Source organism: Lepidochelys olivacea (assembly GCF_965140295.1).
Source record: "Lepidochelys olivacea isolate rLepOli2 genome assembly, chromosome: 25".
Classification (NCBI taxonomy): Eukaryota; Metazoa; Chordata; order Testudines; family Cheloniidae; genus Lepidochelys; species Lepidochelys olivacea.
This window is the reverse complement of record NC_140435.1, coordinates 4,498,113-4,517,667: the sequence shown is the minus strand read 5'-3', so window position 1 is coordinate 4,517,667 and position 19,555 is coordinate 4,498,113. Positions and strand designations below refer to the sequence as shown.

Here is a 19,555-nt window from a genome sequence, read left to right as displayed (position 1 = left end):
AGATAAGCGCTCTGCACCCCAACCCTCTGTCCCAGCCCTGAGCCCCCTCCCACACTCTAACTCCTGGCCAGACCCCGAACCCAACCTCCAGCCTGCTCCTGCCCCCTGACTCCCTCCCAGACCCCACACCCCAACCCTGAGCCTCCTTCCACATCCTAACTCCTGGCCAAACCGAACACCCCAATATTTATTTTTAAGTTTGTTTCTATAAAGCGCTCTTATCCAAAGCACTTTACAATAGTTGGCTAATGGTATAAACAATAAGAAAAAGAGGACTTGTGGCACCTTAGAGACTAACCCATTTATTTGAGCATGAGCTTTCGTGAGCTACAGCTCACTTCATCGGATGCATACCATGGAAACTGCAGCAGACTTTATATACACACAGAGAATATGAAACAATACCTCCTCCCACCCCACTGTCCTGCTGGTAATAGCTTATCTAAAGTGATCATCAGGTTGGGCCATTTCCAGCACAAATCCAGGTTTTCTCACCCTCCACCCCCCCACACACAAATTCACTCTCCTGCTGGTAATAGCCCATCCAAAGTGACAACTCTTTACACAATGTGCATGACAATCAAGTTGGGCCATTTCCTGCACAAATCCAGGTTCTCTCACCCCCTCACCCCCCTCCCAAAAACCACACACACAAACTCACTATCCTGCTGGTAATAGCTCATCCAAACTGACCACTCTCCAAGTTTAAATCCAAGTTAAACCAGAACATCTGGGGGGGGGGGTAGGAAAAAACAAGGGGAAATAGGCTACCTTGCATAATGACTTAGCCACTCCCAGTCTCTATTTAAGCCTAAATTAATAGTATCCAATTTGCAAATGAATTCCAATTCAGCAGTTTCTCGCTGGAGTCTGGATTTGAAGTTTTTTTGTTTTAAGATAGCGACCTTCATGTCTGTGATTGTGTGAGCAGAGAGATTGAAGTGTTCTCCGACTGGTTTATGAATGTTCTAATTCTTGACATCTGATTTGGGTCCATTTATTCTTTTACGTAGAGACTGTCCAGTTTGACCAATGTAAATGGCAGAGGGGCATTGCTGGCACATGATGGCATATATCACATTGGTGGATGTGCAGGTGAACGAGCCTCTGAAAGTGTGGCTGATGTTATTAGGCCCTGTGATGGTGTCCCCTGAATAGATGTGTGGGCACAATTGGCAACGGGCTTTGTTGCAAGGATAAGTTCCTGGGTTAGTGGTTCTGTTGTGTGGTATGTGGTTGTTGGTGAGTATTTGCTTCAGGTTGCGGGGCTGTCTGTAGGCAAGGACTGGCCTGTCTCCCAAGATTTGTGAGAGTGTTGGGTCATCCTTTAGGATAGGTTGTAGATCCTTAATAATGCGTTGGAGAGGTTTTAGTTGGGTGCTGAAGGTGACGGCTAGTGGCGTTCTGTTATTTTCTTTGTTAGGCCTGTCCTGTAGTAGGTAACTTCTGGGAGCTCTTCTGGCTCTATCAATCTGTTTCTTTACTTCCGCAGGTGGGTATTGTAGTTGTAAGAAAGCTTGATAGAGATCTTGTAGGTGTTTGTCTCTGTCTGAGGGGTTGGAGCAAATGCGGTTGTATCGCAGAGCTTGGCTGTAGACGATGGATCGTGTGGTGTGGTCAGGGTGAAAGCTGGAGGCATGCAGGTAGGAATAGCGGTCAGTAGGTTTCCGGTATAGGGTGGTGTTTATGTGACCATTGTTTATTAGCACTGTAGTGTCCAGGAAGTGGATCTCTTGTGCGGACTGGACCAGGCTGAGGTTGGTGGTGGGATGGAAATTGTTGAAATCATGGTGGAATTCCTCAAGGGCTTCTTTTCTGGACCCATGGAAAAGACCTCCAGCTTTCACCTTATCCTTATCCCACCTTATCCTTAACTTATCCTTGCAACAAAGCCCGTTGCCAATTGTGCCCACACATCTATTCAGGGGACACCATCACAGGGCCTAATAACATCAGCCACACTATCAGAGGCTCGTTCACCTGCACATCCACCAATGTGATATATGCCATCATGTGCCAGCAATGCCCCTCTGCCATTTACATTGGTCAAACTGGACAGTCTCTACGTAAAAGAATAAATGGACCCAAATCAGATGTCAAGAATTATAACATTCATAAACCAGTTGGAGAACACTTCAATCTCTCTGGTCACGCAATCACAGACATGAAGGTCGCTATCTTAAAACTTCAAATCCAGACTCCAGCGAGAAACTGCTGAATTGGAATTCATTTGCAAATTGGATACTATTAATTTAGGCTTAAATAGAGACTGGGAGTGGCTAAGTCATTATGCAAGGTAGCCTATTTCCCCTTGTTTTTTCCTACCCCCCCCCCCCAGATGTTCTGGTTTAACTTGGATTTAAACTTGGAGAGTGGTCAGTTTGGATGAGCTATTACCAGCAGGAGAGTGAGTTTGTGTGTGTACGGGGGCGGGGGGTGAGAAAACCTGGATTTGTGCTGGAAATGGCCCACCTTGATTATCATGCACATTGTAGGGAGAGTGGTCACTTCGGATGAGCTATTACCAGCAGGATAGTGAGTTTGTGTGTGTGGTTTTTGGGAGGGGGGTGAGGGGGTGAGAGAACCTGGATTTGTGCAGGAAATGGCCCAAGTTGATTGTCATGCACATTGTGTAAAGAGTTGTCACTTTGGATGGGCTATCACCAGCAGGAGAGTGAATTTGTGTGGGGGGGTGGAGGGTGAGAAAACCTGGATTTGTGCTGGAAATGGCCCAACCTGATGATCACTTTAGATAAGCTATTACCAGCAGGACAGTGGGGTGGGAGGAGGTATTGTTTCATGGTCTCTGTGTGTATGTAATGTCTTCTGCAGTTTCCACGGTATGCATCCGATGAAGTGAGCTGTAGCTCACGAAAGCTCATGCTCAAATAAATGGGTTAGTCTCTAAGATGCCACAAGTACTCCTTTTCTTTCTGCGAATACAGACTCACACGGCTGCGACTCTGAAACCTGTCGGTATAAACAATGTTTGGAAAGTTCATTAAGTGATCTGCAAAGACCCTTCGCGATTTTCAAGTGGTCTGTGAAAAAAAATTTCGACTACAAAACCAATCCAGGTACCTCACTTCATTTTCATTTACTTCCTATTACTTATAATATAGGAGGAAGAAAAAAAGAATGAAAAACAGGGATGGGGAGATAAGAGAGAATGTCTTTTTCTTGGCTTGGTCCTGAGGGAGGACCCCAAAAATGAAGCCGAGCCCAGGGCCCCACTAACTCTAAATCTGCCACTGCCAGGCAGCCTAAGGGCTTGTGCGCCTGGCTCTGGAGCGAGGCGACCAGTGTGTGTAGAGAAGGTGTATTTGTAGCTTCAGGGGTGTGAAGCAGAAAGTTAGAATCATAGACTACCAGGGCTGGAAGGGACCTCAGGAGGTTCTAGTCCAGCCCCTGCCCAGAGCAGGACCGACCCCCAACTAAACCATCCCAGCCAGGGCTTTGTCAAGCCTGACCTTAAAAAAGTTGCTGTGAAACCACATTTTCCGCTCTGGGGCTTCCCATCTCTCAGGGTCCTAGAGCCCGGGCTCCAGGCTGAGCCCAGAGCAGTGAAATGGCCCCTCAGCCCAAACCCCGCAAGCCTGAGTTGGCTGGCATGAGCCAGTCGCGGGTGCCTAATTGCTGTGTAGACAGACTCGTAGGTCCCTCTGTGGCCGCACTGCTGACAGCTCTCAGCAAAGCCCTGGGTGCCTGCGGCCAGTTACAGAAGGAAAGGGTTTCTTGAAAGGAAAAAATATTGCTCATTCTGTTTCCAGGAAAAAGTTCCTTGGCTTGGTCTGACCTGGGAAGGGGAAGCGTAAGAGATGTGCAGGGGGCTCCACACCCTCCTCCCATGCACAGAACTGACCTGCCCAGAAAGGAGAAAAGGGAAGAAGAGTGTGTGAGCCCAGCTGGGGCCAGGGCCAACAGCTGTGGGGCCATTTTTGTTTTTCTTCTTAAGTTCCTAAAAGTCCATGCGACAGGGTTTCAGCCGGCCACCTACAGTGATCCCCACCCCCGCATACACCCGCATACAGTGCATGCTGAGCTGTCTGTGGGATTTTTTATCTCCTTCCTCTGAAGCCTCAGGGAGGGCCAGGGCTGGGCTGGGTCACTGGACGGGGAGGTCCAGGGCTCTGAGGTGGCACTGGATGGGGAGGGCCAGGGCTGGGCTGGATCACTGGATGGGGTGGACCAGGGCTCTGAAGTGGCACTGCACAGGAGGTCCAGGGCTCTGAGATGGCACTGGATGGGGAGGGCCAGGGCTGGGCTGGGTCACTGGACGGGGGCCAGGGCTCTGAGGTGGCACTGGATGGGGAGGGCCAGGGCTGGGCTGGGTCACTGGATGGGGAGGACCAGGGCTCTGAGATGGCACTGGATGGGAAGGGCCAGGGCTGGGCTGGGTCACTGGATGGGGAGGACCAGGGCTCTGAGATGGCACTGGATGGGGAGGGCCAGGGCTGGGCTGGGGCACTGGATGGGGAGGACCAGGGCTCTGAGATGGCACTGGATGGGGAGGGCCAGGGCTGGGTTGGGTCACTGGACAGGGAGGGCCAGGGCTCTGAGGTGACACTGGGTGTTCTCTCTAGCTAGGTGCTTGGCTGGCTGGCCCTTGCTCCCATGCCCAGGGACTGACGCATCGCCCACTGTGGGTCAGGGAGGAATTTTGCCCCAGGTCAGGCTGGCGGTGACCCAGGGGGCGGGGTTCGCCCGCCTCTGCAGTGTGGGGGTGCGGGTCACTTGCCAGGGTTCTCTGGGTATCTCTCACTTACTCATTTCCCTGCCATTGCGGGGCCTCGGGCTCTGGGGCCCCTTGGCCCGTCCTGTTCTCTGCCTGTGGCACGGCGAGGTTTAGTCTCCTGTGAGCCGTAATACCGTGGTCTCATGTCGGTTGTTGGGTCAGTATGCGGGGGCTGGGTGGGAGTGGGGGCTTGTGATCTCCAGGAAGTCAGGCTGGATGGTCTGGGGATCCCTTCTGCCCTTAAACTCTAGGACCTAGTGGTTAGAGCAGGGCAGGGGAGTCCTGGCTCGTCACTTCTAGTCCAGGCTGTAGGAAAGCATGTGATCTAGTGGGGACAGCAGAGGGACCAGGGCGTCAGGACTTCTGGGTCCTAGTCCTGGTTCTGCCACTGACTTGCTGGATGGCCTTGGGCAAGACAGCTTGGGGGGTGGGGGGGCTTCTCCCAAGTGCTCCCAGCTGGCCTCAGGGAGTACCCGCCCACCCAGTGCCTTCAGTGGGAGCAGAGATGGGCCAGAGCCGAGCACCTGAGAATCCCACCCTTCTATTGTTTCTATGTGCAAAGCCGGGCTGCCATCTTGGGGAGGCTGGACCACCTCACCAGGCTCATGTTAGACCATGTGACCATTTGTGACACTATCAGCTTCTTGCTACAACCTTGCCTAGATCCCCTGGCGCTGGGTCAGACGCTGGCTCACGGTGGTCACCACAAACACCTTCAGCTCAGACCCGCCAGGTGAGAACACACCCATTCAGACTCACATTCACAAGCAGTTGTGGTGCTGAGAGGGGAAAACGCCTTTCTAATGATGAGTGATATGTAATCGCTCACGTCGACACCTCGAAAGATCCCAAAGCTCTTCACAACTGCGCAACATATAGTGGGAATCACTCTACCCCAGGTTAAAGGCAGCTGCTTCTGGGGTGGAGTGCAGCAGCTGTTCTAATGTTTGCTTGACAGTTTCTCTTTAAACAAGAAAACCCCAACAGAGTGGAGGCAGTGTTGGCCCTGCGGTCCTTCCTTCTCTGCAGCCCAGAGACCAATGGCTGTTTCCTTCTCCCAGGTGATTGCTGCATTTCCTCAGAGACAGGACTCCCCAGTGCAGCTGTGGATGTGCTGATGAGCCAGGCAGCATGTCAACAGTAAGTGGTGCAGGCTGTTCCAGCCCTCGCAAGGCTCCTGGCAGCACAAAAACCTGGAGCGTGGCTGACTTTCACTTTCCTGGAGGGCTGATTTTCAGACCCAGGTGCCTGTAGGGCACATGAGCCCATGCAAATGGGCAGCGTGAGGGTACCGCAGCCTGGGGAACACAGCCTCAGAGGGGTGCAGATTGTGCAGGCCCCAATGGTCAAGAAGGGGTCACTGAATGTGACACCCTAAAGTGAAATCCCGCTAACTTCCTCCCCCCAGGTACTCGCAGGTCTCCCCTCCTCTCCTTCACCCACTCACTGCCCTTGGGCTGGGCTGTATCCTGGGACCATCTCCAAATGCATGGGTAGCTAAACCCCTCCACCCCTCCTTTATGAAATTCCCAGTGCCAGGATCTGATTTATTCCCTCGAGCTCCCAGGCATAAACCAGCCGCTACCTGCCTGGCGCCAGCAAGGAAGAACCTTCCACCATGGGCAGACAATTGGCTCCTTGTCCCTTAATGGGGCTACGCACCCCTTCTCCTGCAGCAGCTGGCACTGGGGGAGATGATTCCATCTGGCATGACACTGCTTGTCTTCCTAGCTAACCTACAGCACCCGCACGCCCCTCTGCCATTGCCTAGTTGGCACCTGTTTGCCTGGCAATGCCTGGCATTGTGTCATACCAGCTTGGCCATTGATCAGCTGTGGAGCATCCCATACCCCTTGCAGCTCAGGTGGGGAGTACCCCAAATTCACAGCATGGCGGTGACCGTCTCACCCTTGCAGTCCTGCAGGGGTTCAGCCAGTCCTTAGCGCGTGTCCTTTACACAGACCTGGAGGGGTGACAGTTTCGTGTCTAGCTGCTGGGGGAGGAAAGGGGAGCCCTGGCTTGTTGCCGGCTGCCCTCATGCTACCCGCTGTTGCCACAGAAACGCTGGTTGCCGGGGACGCAGTGCATCGCCAAGCACGACCACACCAAGCCCAAAGCCCGCGAGCTCGCCTTCCGCAAGGGCGACATCCTCACCGTCGTCGAGGTCTGTGAGGTGAGCCGGGCGGCATGGAGGCATGCGAGGAACGCTGTGCACGGGGTGCCAGAGCCGCGACACCAGCCCAGAGGGCCAGGCCGCAGGGCACGAGCACTTGGGGAGGGGCTGCTCCCGAGGGCAAACCGCTGGGAAGGGGACCCGCAGAAGGGGCAGCGGCTGCTTGCCCACATTCTCCTGGTAATGGGGCAAAGCCCCCAGCCTCCCTCTAGGGGGCTCTGCGGGGCAGGGACCCCCTTTCCTTAGCCGTGTGTGCAGAGCCTGGCACAAGCAGGCCCCCAGCCGCCTGGGCCCCGAGGAGCTGCTGTAACATACGCCATGGAGCGTGGGCCATAGAGCCAGGAGGGTCAGACTCTGATTTACCCTAGGATGGCAGGATCCCACCTTGTCTCTCCCCACCGTCCCACCCCCACCTGACCTCGCCCCTCCCCCCCCGCTCCCTTCCCACCTTGTCCCCCCCACCCCATCACAGCAGCAATGAGAACCTGCCAGTGGAGGGAGTCGTGGGGCAAGGAGAGCTGGGGGTGGGCTCGTGGAGTTGGCCCCTTCCACCGAGAAGTAAGACCCCTCCCCACAAAGTGCCAATGGCATCGAGATCCCACCATGTTCCCCTTCAGCAGAAAGGCTGGTACCGAGCGAAACACAACGACACCGGCGAGGAGGGGCTGCTCTCAGCCAGCTCAGTGCGGGAGCGCGAAGCCATCCGCGTTGACCCCAAGCTCAGCCTGATGCCGTGAGTACAGCCGAGTGCTTGAAGGCGCCAGCATTGTGGCATGGGGTGCGCTTGCGTTGTGAAGGAGACCGATTTCTGTCCCACTTCTGGCTGGGATCAGCTAGTTTGAGCACCTGGGAGTTAACGTCATGCCCGGGCCGCGGGCCTTGCCATGGCTCAGGTCACGTCTAGGAAGTGGAGAGACCAGGTTATTTTACAGCTCTATTGGCTGACGCAGGGGTAGCTCGAATCTCAGGCTTCAGGCCATGTGCTGGTCACTGCAGGGGTCAGGAAGGGGATATTCCCTGCTCTATAGTCAGCTGTGAGGGGTTGGCCAGGTGCATTGTGGGTGCTTTTTGCCCTTCCCCTAAAGTATCAAGGATCGGATCTAGCCACAGGCTGGATGTCTGGCTATGTGGCCCTCCCCTGGAGTGCCCCCCAACCAGACTGGAGTGAGCAGGGGTTGGCCCTGCTCTGGTTAGGAGAGGGGCCAGCTGGGCAGTGACCTTCTCCGGGGCTGCTGGTCTCCAGTGTGGCACTCGGAGGGGGGGGCGGGGAGGTTGGCTGGATGTAGTGCAGGAGCAGCTCACCCCACGCCCCCTCCCCACACTCCCTGGGATGGGAGGGAACTCAGGAGGGGCGGGGGATCTCCGCCACACTGCTCATGTGGGGAGAGCTGTGTGGAGCTGGGGCTGGTTCCCAAGTGTGTGCAGCGTGGTTCCTTTCCTCCTTGCCCCCCAGCTGGTTCCACGGGAAGATCTCTGGTGTGGAGGCCGTGCAGGCACTCCAGCCCCCTGAGGACGGGCTCTTCCTGGTGCGGGAGTCCATCCGGCACCCCGGGGACTACGTGCTGTGCGTCAGCTTCGGCAAGGAGGTCATCCACTACCGCGTCATCTACCAGGAGAACTGTCTGAGCATCGACGCCTCTGTCTGCTTCTACAACCTCATTGACATGATTGAGGTCAGCAGGACACCTACCCAGGGTCCCAGCCCCCCGTGGCAACTGGGCAGGCACAGCTCCCTGGAGTCAATAGGGGGCTCCACTAGGCAAAAAAATGAACCAGAGCAAAAGCATCAGGCCCAACAGCACCCGGGCTCCTGGGCTGCATAAGAACCTAGACAGGAAGGTGGCTGGATAGACAGGCGGCTGCCCCTCCCCATCTTCTCTGTACGGCTCTGTCAGCCCTGAGTGATCCACTCGCATAAAGCAGCGGCTAAAACCGCATGATCTAAATATAGAGCCGCTGCTGAAACCCTGCGGAAGGAAGTGGAGTCAGCTATTTCTAATAGTCACCCTCTGGCCTTCTGCATCGCCTCCCAGCCCAGCGCTGCTGACTCCCAAATTTGGGGAATAAACCCTGCCCTGGGAAGCAGGGACGTATTTTTATCCCCACCTAACAGGCAGAGAAACTGAGGCACAGAGACAGGGAACTGCCCTACTTCTGGTTGCACAGTGACTCAGCCACAGAGCTGGGAATAGAACCCAGGAGTCCTAACTCCCTCCAAGAGCTGGAAATATCCCTCAGGAGTCCCTTGTGCCAATCCTGAGCCCTCCCAGGAGATGGAGCTCAGAGGGGGAGGGGTTCCCATTGCCTATGCCCAGTCCCACCAGGTGGCAGGGAGCATATCTCCATTGATAGATGGGCACAGGGCAGATTCAGTGACTTGCCCAAGCGCACCAGTGGCTAAGCCAGGAATCAAACCCCGGTCTCCTGCACCCCTGGCCAAGGCCCTGTTGGCCAGGCCATTCTTCCTGCTCTGGGTTCGAGGACTTGGTAGTGACTTGGCAATTGCTTCTGGGGCTGAGAGGGTGGCAGCGCATTCCCGGGGGTGGGGGTGGGGGGCTAGGAGAGGAGCTGTCCTGGCTGTTAGAGAACCCCCTAACGGTCACTTTGTGATGAGCTTGTCCCTGCTCCCTTTCACCATCACTGGGGTCTGCTGCGAGTGCACACACGCACACAGAGTCTCAACAGCGCCCCCTGCAGGAAATGGGAGGGAGCAGCCCAGACACCCTCTCCTCCGACTCCGGCACAAGAAGCCCTCCAGCTTCATTGCAGAGTGGGGAGGGTGGCACAATGCTAGGGTGGTGTGGGACCCGCTGGGCTGCCAGTCCTGCTCAATCTGGCGGGTCTCAGCAGCTGCTCCCAGTGGCAGAAGCACCCTGGGAAGGGCTGCACCCGGGCTCTGTGATGTAGGGTGCAGCGGACTTACTGGGCAGCAGCTGTGAGCCTAAATAACTCTGTCTGTCTGTCTGCAGCACTATATGAATGACCAGGGAGCCATCTGTACCAAGCTGGTAAAACCGAAACCAAAGCCCGGGATGAAGTCTGCTGAGGAGGAGCTGGCCAAGGGTATGAAGAATCTGTCTGCAAACTGCAGGGGTGGGGGATGAAAGGGGATGGGGACACTAGGGCAAGTGGCCGGGACTTTGGGGGGGAAGGTAAAATCCCCAGGGTCCAACGTTCTCGAGCGACAGAGCTGGGAGCTCGGGCCAAGGAATCCTATTGCCAGGGCTGAGCTGAGTGGAGCTTATGGGGTATGAAACTCGCACTCAACTCACGGAGGGGCTTCGGCAGCTCAATGGGGGTCAGGCTCGACACTTGGGGGGAAGACCCAGCCCTGCGACTTGTAACCAGCCAGTCTCCTCTCGCATGCAGCCGGCTGGTTACTGAAACTGCAGCACCTCAAACTGGGAGACAAGATTGGGGAAGGAGAATTTGGAGGTGAGCGCTTGGGTCGGTCCAGGGAGTGGGTGGATCCTGAGATGGCATGAGGCCCTGCCCACCAGTGCATGGAAAGAGCTCTGGGGAGCAGGCTGGAGGCTGAGTCCAGAGAGGGGCCAGCCGGGCAGTGCCAGGCACACCCCCTTGCTCCCATCAGCATGCCCTGTGGGAGCCATGGGTGGCAAAGCAGGGAGGGTCTGCTCGGCCTTGGCCTCGTGGCTGGGATGGACGGGGCAGATAGTTGTCATGGGGACATGCAAACCAGGCCCCTAGGAGCCACCCCATGATGCCCCCCCCCCACCCACCCCCGGCTCACTCCCAGGCTGGACTCGCCCTTGGAGTCACACCCCAACCTCTTTCCCTTCACCTCTTCCAGATGTGGATGGGCCCTCCCTGCCCCAGACCCTGCTTCTGTTTCCCCCTTGCCGGGGTGGGGCCGCCCTCTTGGCACCTGACCACCCTCTCTCCCCACCCCACAGCCGTCCTGCAGGCAGAGTATCTGGGGCAGAAAGTGGCCGTGAAGAACATCAGGTGCGACGTCACCGCCCAGGCCTTTCTCGCTGAGACCGCTGCCATGACGTAAGTGAGCCAGGAGGCTGGGCAGGTGCTCCCTACCCTGCCCCCAGAGGTCTGCAGGATTCCCCCGCGGGCAGGGAGCAGGGGCACGGGCAGCCTGCAGGGTATGACTGAGCATGCAGGGATTTTGCTGGAGCGTGTGTGCGGGAGACGGAGAACAGGCCGACAGGACAGACTTGTGCTGGTAAAGCCGTGTTGCTCAGGGTGTGATCTCTGAGCCCCTGGGCTAAGCCGCTGTACCAGGAGAGCTTATCTAACCGGGGACTGGAATAAGCTACGCTGGTGAAAGCGTGGTTTGGCCAGCGTGAGTGGCATCTGCACTAGGCGCGCTTTGCTGGTCTAGCACCATGGCTCTCAACATTCCCAGACTACTGTACCCCTTTCCGGAGCCTGAGGCCCGAGCCCCCCACCTCCCAGGGCTGAAGCATGTAACTTAGCTTCATAGGGCCCCCTGTGATGTGAGGCCCCAGGCAACTGCCCTGTTGGCCAAGCCCTAACGCTTGCCTTCACTTGCAACCCCCCTAAAGCTGTCCCATGACCCGCTGTGGGTCCTGATGCTCAGGTTGAGAAACACTGATCTAGATGAGTTGACACTGCCTCCTGGAAGACCTCTGTGTACCCCCAGGGGTACGTGTACCCCTGGTTGAGAACCACTGGGCTAGCACAAGGGTGTAGCTAGACCAGCAAACATGCCTAGTGAAGAGCTGGCGTTCCTCTGAGAGACTGGGAGCTGTGTGTGTTTGTGAGAGAGATTGTGTGTTTTCATAATGAACCTCAGTAATAATTACTAATCATAGAATCATAGAATATCAGGGTTGGAAGGGATCTCAGGAGGTCATCTAGTCCAACCCCCTGCTCAAAGCAGGACCAATCCCCAACTAAATCATCCCAGCCAGGGCTTTGTCAAGCCTGACCTTAAAAATATCTAAGGAAGGAGATTCCACCACCTCCCTAGGTAACACATTCCAGTGTTTCACCACCCTTCTAGTGAAAAAGTTTTTCCTAATATCCAACCTAAACCTCCCCCACTGCAACTTGAGACCATTACTCCTTGTTCTGTCATCAGCTACCACTGAGAACAGTCTAGATGCATCCTCTTTGGAACCCCCTTTCAGGTAGTTGAAAGCAGCTGTCAAATCCCCCCTCATTCTTCTCTTCTGCAGACTAAACAATCCCAGTTCCCTCAGCCTCTCCTCATAAGTCATGTGTTCCAGTCCCCTAAACATTTTTGTTGCCCTCCGCTGGACTCTTTCCAATTTTTCCACATCCTTCTTGTAGTGTGGGGCCCAAAACTGGACACAGTACTCCAGATGAGGCCTCACCAATGTCGAATAGAGGGGGACGATCACGTCCCTCGATCTGCTCGCTATGCCCCTACTTATACATCCCAAAATGCCATTGGCCTTCTTGGCAACAAGGGCACACTGCTGACTCATATCCAGCTTCTCGTCCACTGTCACCCCTAGGTCCTTTTCTGCAGAACTGCTGCCTAGCCATTCGGTCCCTAGTGCCACAAGTACTCCTTTTCTTTTTGCGAATACAGACTAACACGGCTGTTACTCTGAAACCGGTCCCTAGTCTGTAGCGGTGCGTTGGGTTCTTCCGTCCTAAGTGCAGGACCCTGCACTTATCCTTATTGAACCTCATCAGATTTCTTTTGGCCCAATCCTCCAATTTGTCTAGGTCCCTCTGTATCCTATCCCTGCCCTCCAGCGTATCTACCACTCCTCCCAGTTTAGTATCATCTGCAAATTTGCTGAGAGTGCAATCCACACCATCCTCCAGATCATTTATGAAGATATTGAACAAAACCGGCCCCAGGACCGACCCTTGGGGCACTCCACTTGACACCGGCTGCCAACTAGACATGGAGCCATTGATCACTACCCGTTTCAATATTAATCATTTATTATTCGGACTCCTTTTTAGCATTATACTGTGGTGGCCTCCAGCCAGCCAGAGCCCCCTGATGAGGGCACTGGACAAACATGTAGTGAGGGACAGCCTCTGCCCTGAAGAGAAAGCTTGCTAGACAAATTCAGACTAGCAATAAGGCATCCTCTTAGCACAGTGGGGTTAGCGAAGCATTGGAATAACTTGCCAAGGATGCGGCAGACTCTCCACCTCCTGCAGTCTTTAAATCAAGACTGGATGTGTCTTTCTAGAAGACCTACTCTAGCTCAACCACAAGTTGTGGGCTGGATGCAGGACTCACTGGGTGAGGCTCTCAGGTCTGTGCTCTACGGTCCCTTCTGGCCGTAAGATCTGTGACTGTAGGATTAGGGTTCCCAGGTGTCTGGTTTTCGACCAGAATGCCGGGTCGAAAAGGGACCCTGGTGGCTCCAGTCGGCACCACCGACTGAGCTGTTAAAAGCCCGGTCAGCAGCACAGCGGGGGCCCAGGGCTAAGGCAGGCTTCCTACCTGCCCTGGCTCCACGCTGCTCTCACAAGCAGCCACCAGGTTCTTGTAGCCCCTGTGTGCTGGGGTAATCAGGGAGGCTCTGTGCTGCGCGCTGCCCCCACCCCGCGTATCAGCTCCACAGCTCTCATTGGCTGGGAAGGCCAAGGGCACTGTGCAGAGGCGTCTGACTGCCCATGCACCTGAAGGCTGCAGGGACCTGACGGCTGCTTCCTCGGAGCCGTGGTAAGTGCCTCCGGGACACCGCACCACCATCCCTGGATCCCAACTCCCTGGCCCAGCCCAGAGCCACTTCCTGCACCCCAAACCCCTCATCCCCAGTCCCAGCCCAGAGCCCGTATCCCCTCCCACAGCCCAACCCCCTGCCCTAGCCTGGTGAAAGTGAGTGAGGGTGAGGAAGAGTGAGCGACCGGGGGGGGGGGGGGGGGATGGAGTGAGTGGGGGCGGACCCCCAGAGTAGGGGCGGGGCATGGGCAGGGCCTCAGAGAAGGGGCAGGGCAGGGTGTTCGGTTTTGTGTGATTAGAAAGTTGGCAACCCTACTGTAGGAAGAGCTCTGAGTGTAAGAGACAAGCCCTAGCAGGGGGATGAGAGCAGCAGGGAGCTATGGTGGGACCTGCCGACAAGTTCTCCACGTGGGGGTGGGGGCTGGGGGGTAATAGAACAAACAGGGTCTTTCCCTACAGATTAGCTATGTGCCCACTGCCAAGCTGGTAGGAGCAGCAGAGCAGTTGGGGGGGGTGGCCTGCAGGGGCCACAGCAGAGTGGGTTGGAGGAGGGGAAGTGGTGGCTTTGCAGGTTTCGGCTGGCAGCTTGTCCCCCTGTGAGAGGGAAGGCCCAGGGTGCGCGCTGGGGAGCCGGGCGATGGAGCCTGTGTCCCCCTCCCAATGCTGGCAGAGCAGACAGGTGAGCTTGCACGACAACAATGGGGGTGGGTAAATTGGGGAGGGCTCTGATGGCTGGGACAAGGGGTTCAGGTATCCCCAGTGCCAGGCAGCTTCGCCCAAGTGGGGCCCCCCCACAAGCATTAGCAGCTTGTGTGGCTTCCCCTGCAAGATGCACCGCTTGGCAGAATGTCTGGGCCCTTTAAGAACCCAGAGCTGGCCCGGTGTTGAGAGTTCAGCAGTTAGTCAGGGGAACGCCGCGTCGCCTTTCCTACCTTTGTGTGCAGGACAGTGACAGGGTTATCCCTAACTAGGAAGAGACATCTGGGAGGTTTGCTGGGCCTGGTGTCTTCTGACTTAACAACTGCGTGTGGGTTCCCTTTAACGACACCTTGAGCCTGAAAAATACTCACCCCACAAAGAACAAGGGCTGCAGCCAGGGCCCTGTGAGCTGCAAAGTTCGCCCGCAGTGCGGAATAAGGCTCCAGCAGCTCAGCTTTTGATTTGTGTGTGTAATGCTGACAGCCCCGGTCGGCAGGATCGAACCGGGGACCTCTGGAGCTTAGTATATGAGCCTCAACTGCACAAGCTGACAGCCACCCGGCTGTTAGCTAAGGGTATATAGCAGCCTCATTTTACCTCTCTCTCTAAGTGGTCCCTGTGCCACTGGATGGGACAGAACCCCACACTCGGAGTGTGTGGGTTACATGTGTTCCTGTGTCCCCCTCCCTCGCAGGCCAGGGGCTGGGTGTGTGTTTGTGTGTGTACACATGTGCGTTCCCTGTGTCCACCTCCCTCGCAGGAGGGGCTCTGTGTGTGTGTGTATTCCCCAGGCCCCCCTCCCTCGCAGGCCAGGGGCTGGGTGTGTGTTTGTGTGTGTACACATGTGCGTTCCCTGTGTCCACCTCCCTCGCAGGAGGGGCTCTGTGTGTGTGTGTATTCCCCAGGCCCCCCTCCCTTGCAGGCCAGGGGCTGTGTGTGTGTGGGTGGGTGGGTGTTTCCCTGTGTCCCTCTCCCTCACAGGACAGGGGCTGGGTGTGTGTTTGTGTGTGTACACATGTCTTCCCCATGCCCCTCTCCCTTGCAGGCCAGGGGCTGTGGGGGGGGGAAGGGGGGGTTTCCCTGTGTCCCTCTCCCTCGCAGGAGGGGCTCTGTGTGTGTGTGTATTCCCCAGGCCCCCCTCCCTTGCAGGCCAGGGGCTGTGTGTGTGTGTGGGGGGGTGTTTCCCTGTGTCCCTCTCCCTCACAGGCCAGGTGCTCTCTCAGTGTGGGTGCCACGTGTAGTTAGAGCCCACCCCTCTGGCCCGGCCCTTGATGTGGCCATTCCCTCCTCCAGGAAGGTCCATCACAAAAACCTGGTGCTGCTGCTGGGCGTGATCCTGCACAACGGCCTCTACATCGTCATGGAGTTCATGAGCAAGGTGAGAGCATCGCAGGCTCTGCTGCATCAGAGCAAACCAGGGCCCCCGACCAGCCCTTTCCACCAGAGACGCCCTCCCCCGGGCACTCGGGCTGGGGCCTGGTCTGTTGAGCCATTCACGGCTAGGCCGCAGGGTCAGATCTGGCCTGGTTCAGCAGTGACTGGAAACCCTCTGGGGGAAGATGGCGGGTCCCAGGACGGCTTGCAGGGAATAGGCCCCGTTGCAAACCCAACCCCTGCTGAGAGGCCAGGGACCGACTGGGCCATGGAGACCGTTCTTCCAGCTAGTCCTGCAGGTGGGATCAGGGAGGAGGCATGGGTGGCAGACGGCGCTAGCCTGGCTGGCGGGCCAGAGGGCTCCTGTCATCGGGGCTGGCCGTGCATTCCTTGGGGCTAATGCAAGAGGTGACAGCTCCAGCAGCCCTTGGGTTCTGATAAGTGTTTCTCTCTCCTCTGGCAGGGGAACCTGGTCAACTTCCTGAGGACACGGGGCAGATCAGTCCTCCAGCCCAAGCAGCTCATCCAGTTTTCCCTGTGAGTCCTGCACCTTTCCTGCACTGTGACCTGGATGCTCCCAGCAGGGGATAATTCTGTCCTTGCAGTCAGGACAAGCCTTGTCTAAGGCCACCCTCATCACAGGTGGCCCCTTTCCATCCCCTCTGTCCCCTAAAGGATCTAAAGCGCTTCACATTTCGCTCCCCTTGGGAGGCAGGCCCCAGCCATTGTCCCCACGTCACAAAGGGAAAGTGATTTGCCCAGGGCCACGCAGTGAGTCAGTGGTGGAGCTGGGACCAGGATCCAGGAATCCTGAGTCCCAGTCCCCTGCCCTGCACAGGTCAGAGGCTGGGGTTAGGTTATGCTCTGATTCAGGCTGCGCAGAGATGGCATGCCCAGGCAGGCTGCAGCAAACATTTGTCCTCTTTAGTGAGGGGCTAAGTGCACGTCTGTGGCTGAGAGGTGTGGAGGTGGGCACTGAATATGGATGATCTCTTCTCTCCCCGTGCACCTTGGTTTTGGCTGCCCATGCCGTGCAGGGACGTCGCCCAGGGGATGGACTACCTGGAGTCCAAGAAGTTGGTGCACAGGGACCTTGCCGCCCGCAACATCCTGATCTCAGAGGAGAACGTGGCCAAAGTGAGTGACTTCGGCTTGGCCAAGGTGGACCCGAAAGGCACAGACGCCACCAAGCTGCCAGTCAAGTGGACAGCTCCGGAGGCCCTGAAACACAATGTGAGTGAGGGGGAGGGAACTGGCAGGGCCACCCAGCCCAGCCCAGCCTTCCACAGGGCTCCTGCCCTTCACATCATCTTGGCCAAGTGAGATTTGTCACAGGCCGTGACGCCCGCATCTGACCCTGGTACAGCAACATGCCCGCGCAGCTGCCTGTCTCCCAACCCAGCCACGCATCTCCCTGTGTCTGAGCGTCCCCGATGCTGCCTCGCTGGGTTCGTCTCAGTGCATTCTGGGAGAATCCGACATTCCAGGCCGCTGTCCCTTTGTGCCTCAGCAGGGCGCGAAGTGCCCAGGGACACATGCGTAGAGTGGCACCAGCGTGGCAATGCATCCTGGGATTGCTAGTGCACAGAGAACAGGGAGCAAGGCGGAGCTGCCAAACCAGTTACAAACCTCTGGCAGAGCAACCCCCACTGGGGTGCCGTGGGGATGAGCCCTGCAACAGCCACGTGCATGGGCACAGCCCTGTGTGGAGCCAGCTGTGTCACATCTGGTTACAGACCCAGATCCAGTTACACTAGAGACAGGGCTGAGGGGATTCATAGAATCCTAGAAGATCAGGGTTGGAAGGGACCTCAGGAGGTCATCTAGTCCAACCCCTGCTCAAAGCAGGACCAATCCCCAATTTTTGCCCCAGATCCCTAAATGGCCCCCTCAAGGATTGAACTCACAACCCTGGGTTTAGCAGGCCAATGCTCAATTCTCTGCAAAGGGCCCATCCCCCAGTGCGTGGCCTTGCCACGCTCCCGGGAGCACCCAGAAATGGGGCTGGGCCGTTCACCGGGTGGGATACAGCTCCTGCCACCAGCCCTGCGTGGCTTTGCGACTGCCTGCGGCAGCGTCACCTTCCTCACATTCCCTGCAGAAATTCTCGGCCAAGTCGGACGTCTGGAGCTATGGGATCCTCCTGTGGGAAGTGTTCTCCTACGGCCGGGCGCCCTACTCCAAGATGGTGAGTGCTCCCCATGGGGAGGGGTTGGCTGACTCCTGCCACCCCTGGGCTAAGGCCTGGATGGCACAAGGCTCCAGTTAAACCAGATTTCTCAGGTCTTGCTAATGCCAAGCGCCTGAGCGTGGGGGAAGCATGGGAGCCTCCATGCCCATCCCCATGTCCATCCAGCGCCCTGGAGAGCAGCTGTTCCGTGGGGCATGGAAATCATGGGGAGCAGCAGTGCAGCAGGAGTGTCTGTGTCACAGGGGGAGATGGGGGCTCGAGGGTGAGTGAGAGCACACAGACAGAGGTGGGCAGGATTTAGCACTGCCCTGGGTGGTGATGGGGTGGATCATGGCGTTACTCTGCAGAAAGGCCCCAGGATGCATGCAGAAAGGGAGCCGGGGATCTCACAGCAGGTCTCTCTCTCTCTCCCCACAAGACTCTGAAGGAAGTGACGGAGATGGTGGAGAAGGGGTACCGGATGGAGGCCCCTGAGGAATGCCCACCCTCCCTCTACACTCTGATGAAGACCTGCTGGGAGATAGAGCCGGGGAAGCGGCCTTCCTTCAAGAAGCTCACCGAGAAGCTGCAGAAGGAGCTGAAGCACATAGGGGACAGTTAGCCCTGGGGGCTCCTGCTTCCAGGGCTGAAACAGCGCAGGGGCTGGCAGGCTCCATGCAGACTCTTCTGGGGGTTCTTGGCCTGGGTCACCCCTGCCTGACACACCAGGGCACCACACCTGGGACCGGAAACACGCCGCAGCACAGAGCTGCCAGGGCTGGTCCTGCTGCTGCACTGGGTCTGTGCTGCCTTGCCAGGCAGTAAAGATGGGGATGGGACCTGACCTTCTCCTCCTCCGACTCTGTGTGCCTGCACCAGGCTGAGAGACTGGTTCCAAGGGGCCGTATTTACCCTGGCAGCCTTAGCATGTCCCTGCCACAAGCACAGCTCTCAGAGAGCGTGTACTGGCTGGGACTAGACTGGCATTGGGTGCCTCGTGGGTACATGTCGCTGGTGCTCGTTCTGAACCATACCTGGCAGGTTTCTGATTTGTTCAGGATGAGTCTGGTCAGATGGCCCCATGGATCACAGTCTGGTGACCACATGCCCCCTGTCCACTCACCACTAACCACAGCTCAGGGACGGCTTGGAGGAGTGCGTCCCATTGCGCGGAGCCAGCAGCACCCTCCTGGGTGCTCGAGCACGTGAGCCCTGGACACTCCTGGGTGTCTCCATCCCATGCTAACCTCTTCAATCAGTGCAAGTGGCCCACTGCCTGTCTGAGAAAGGTTCAGCGTTTCTTCAGCGTAGCCAGGCCGTCTCCAGGGCCCAGGGATGGGGCTGGGGCTGGGGCGAGGGAAGGGTGGGGGAGAGGAAGTGCTGCTCCCCAGCTCTTGGCCCCTGGACTCAGCTCTCCTGAGTTTATTTCCAAGTGTTTCCCTCGTGTTTTAGTGATTGAAAATGTGGCCGCAGCACAAAATGAAGAGAGTTCCACTGTCCTCAGCCTGGCGTGTGCGTCATTCACCAGGACCAGCTGGGATTTGGCAAAATTCACCAACATGGCTTCAGCCAAAATAGCTCAGCAGCTTCATGGCTAAAGGCATTGCTGTAACAAGGGATGCCTGATTGGGTGTCAGGCCCAGCCTTTGCCCCAGTTTCCCTTTGTGGAGGTCTTCAGCCAGACTCTTGTAAGTCAAGTGTCTCAGCCCTTGCTGCCTGGTGTTCCCTCCAGCCTGTTCCTCTTTAGGC

The 19,555-nt window shown here is 56.9% G+C and overlaps 1 protein-coding gene across 6 annotated transcripts in view; it reads left to right on the top strand.

The window, feature by feature from the left end:
- The window catches only part of MATK (megakaryocyte-associated tyrosine kinase), a 31,821-nt gene extending 12,553 nt beyond the window's left edge, over window positions 1-19,268 (top strand). For 2 of the 6 annotated variants that reach the window (XM_084614344.1, XM_084614342.1), the window contains exons 2-13: window positions 5,797-5,875; window positions 6,795-6,908; window positions 7,526-7,641; window positions 8,362-8,581; window positions 9,878-9,971; window positions 10,278-10,343; window positions 10,823-10,922; window positions 15,556-15,640; window positions 16,100-16,173; window positions 16,674-16,869; window positions 17,738-17,824; window positions 18,246-19,268. In XM_084614344.1, coding sequence (XP_084470470.1) covers window positions 5,867-5,875; window positions 6,795-6,908; window positions 7,526-7,641; window positions 8,362-8,581; window positions 9,878-9,971; window positions 10,278-10,343; window positions 10,823-10,922; window positions 15,556-15,640; window positions 16,100-16,173; window positions 16,674-16,869; window positions 17,738-17,824; window positions 18,246-18,428 — 1,344 coding nt within the window. In that variant the 5' untranslated portion in view covers window positions 5,797-5,866 and the 3' untranslated portion in view covers window positions 18,429-19,268. Of the gene's footprint in view, window positions 1-2,999; window positions 3,078-5,796; window positions 5,876-6,794; window positions 6,909-7,525; window positions 7,642-8,361; window positions 8,582-9,877; window positions 9,972-10,277; window positions 10,344-10,822; window positions 10,923-15,555; window positions 15,641-16,099; window positions 16,174-16,673; window positions 16,870-17,737; window positions 17,825-18,245 lie in introns of those variants that run through there. The other 4 variants (XM_084614343.1, XM_084614345.1, XM_084614347.1 and 1 more) reach the window with 4 other exon arrangements.
- The last annotated feature ends 287 nt before the right edge of the window (window positions 19,269-19,555 follow it).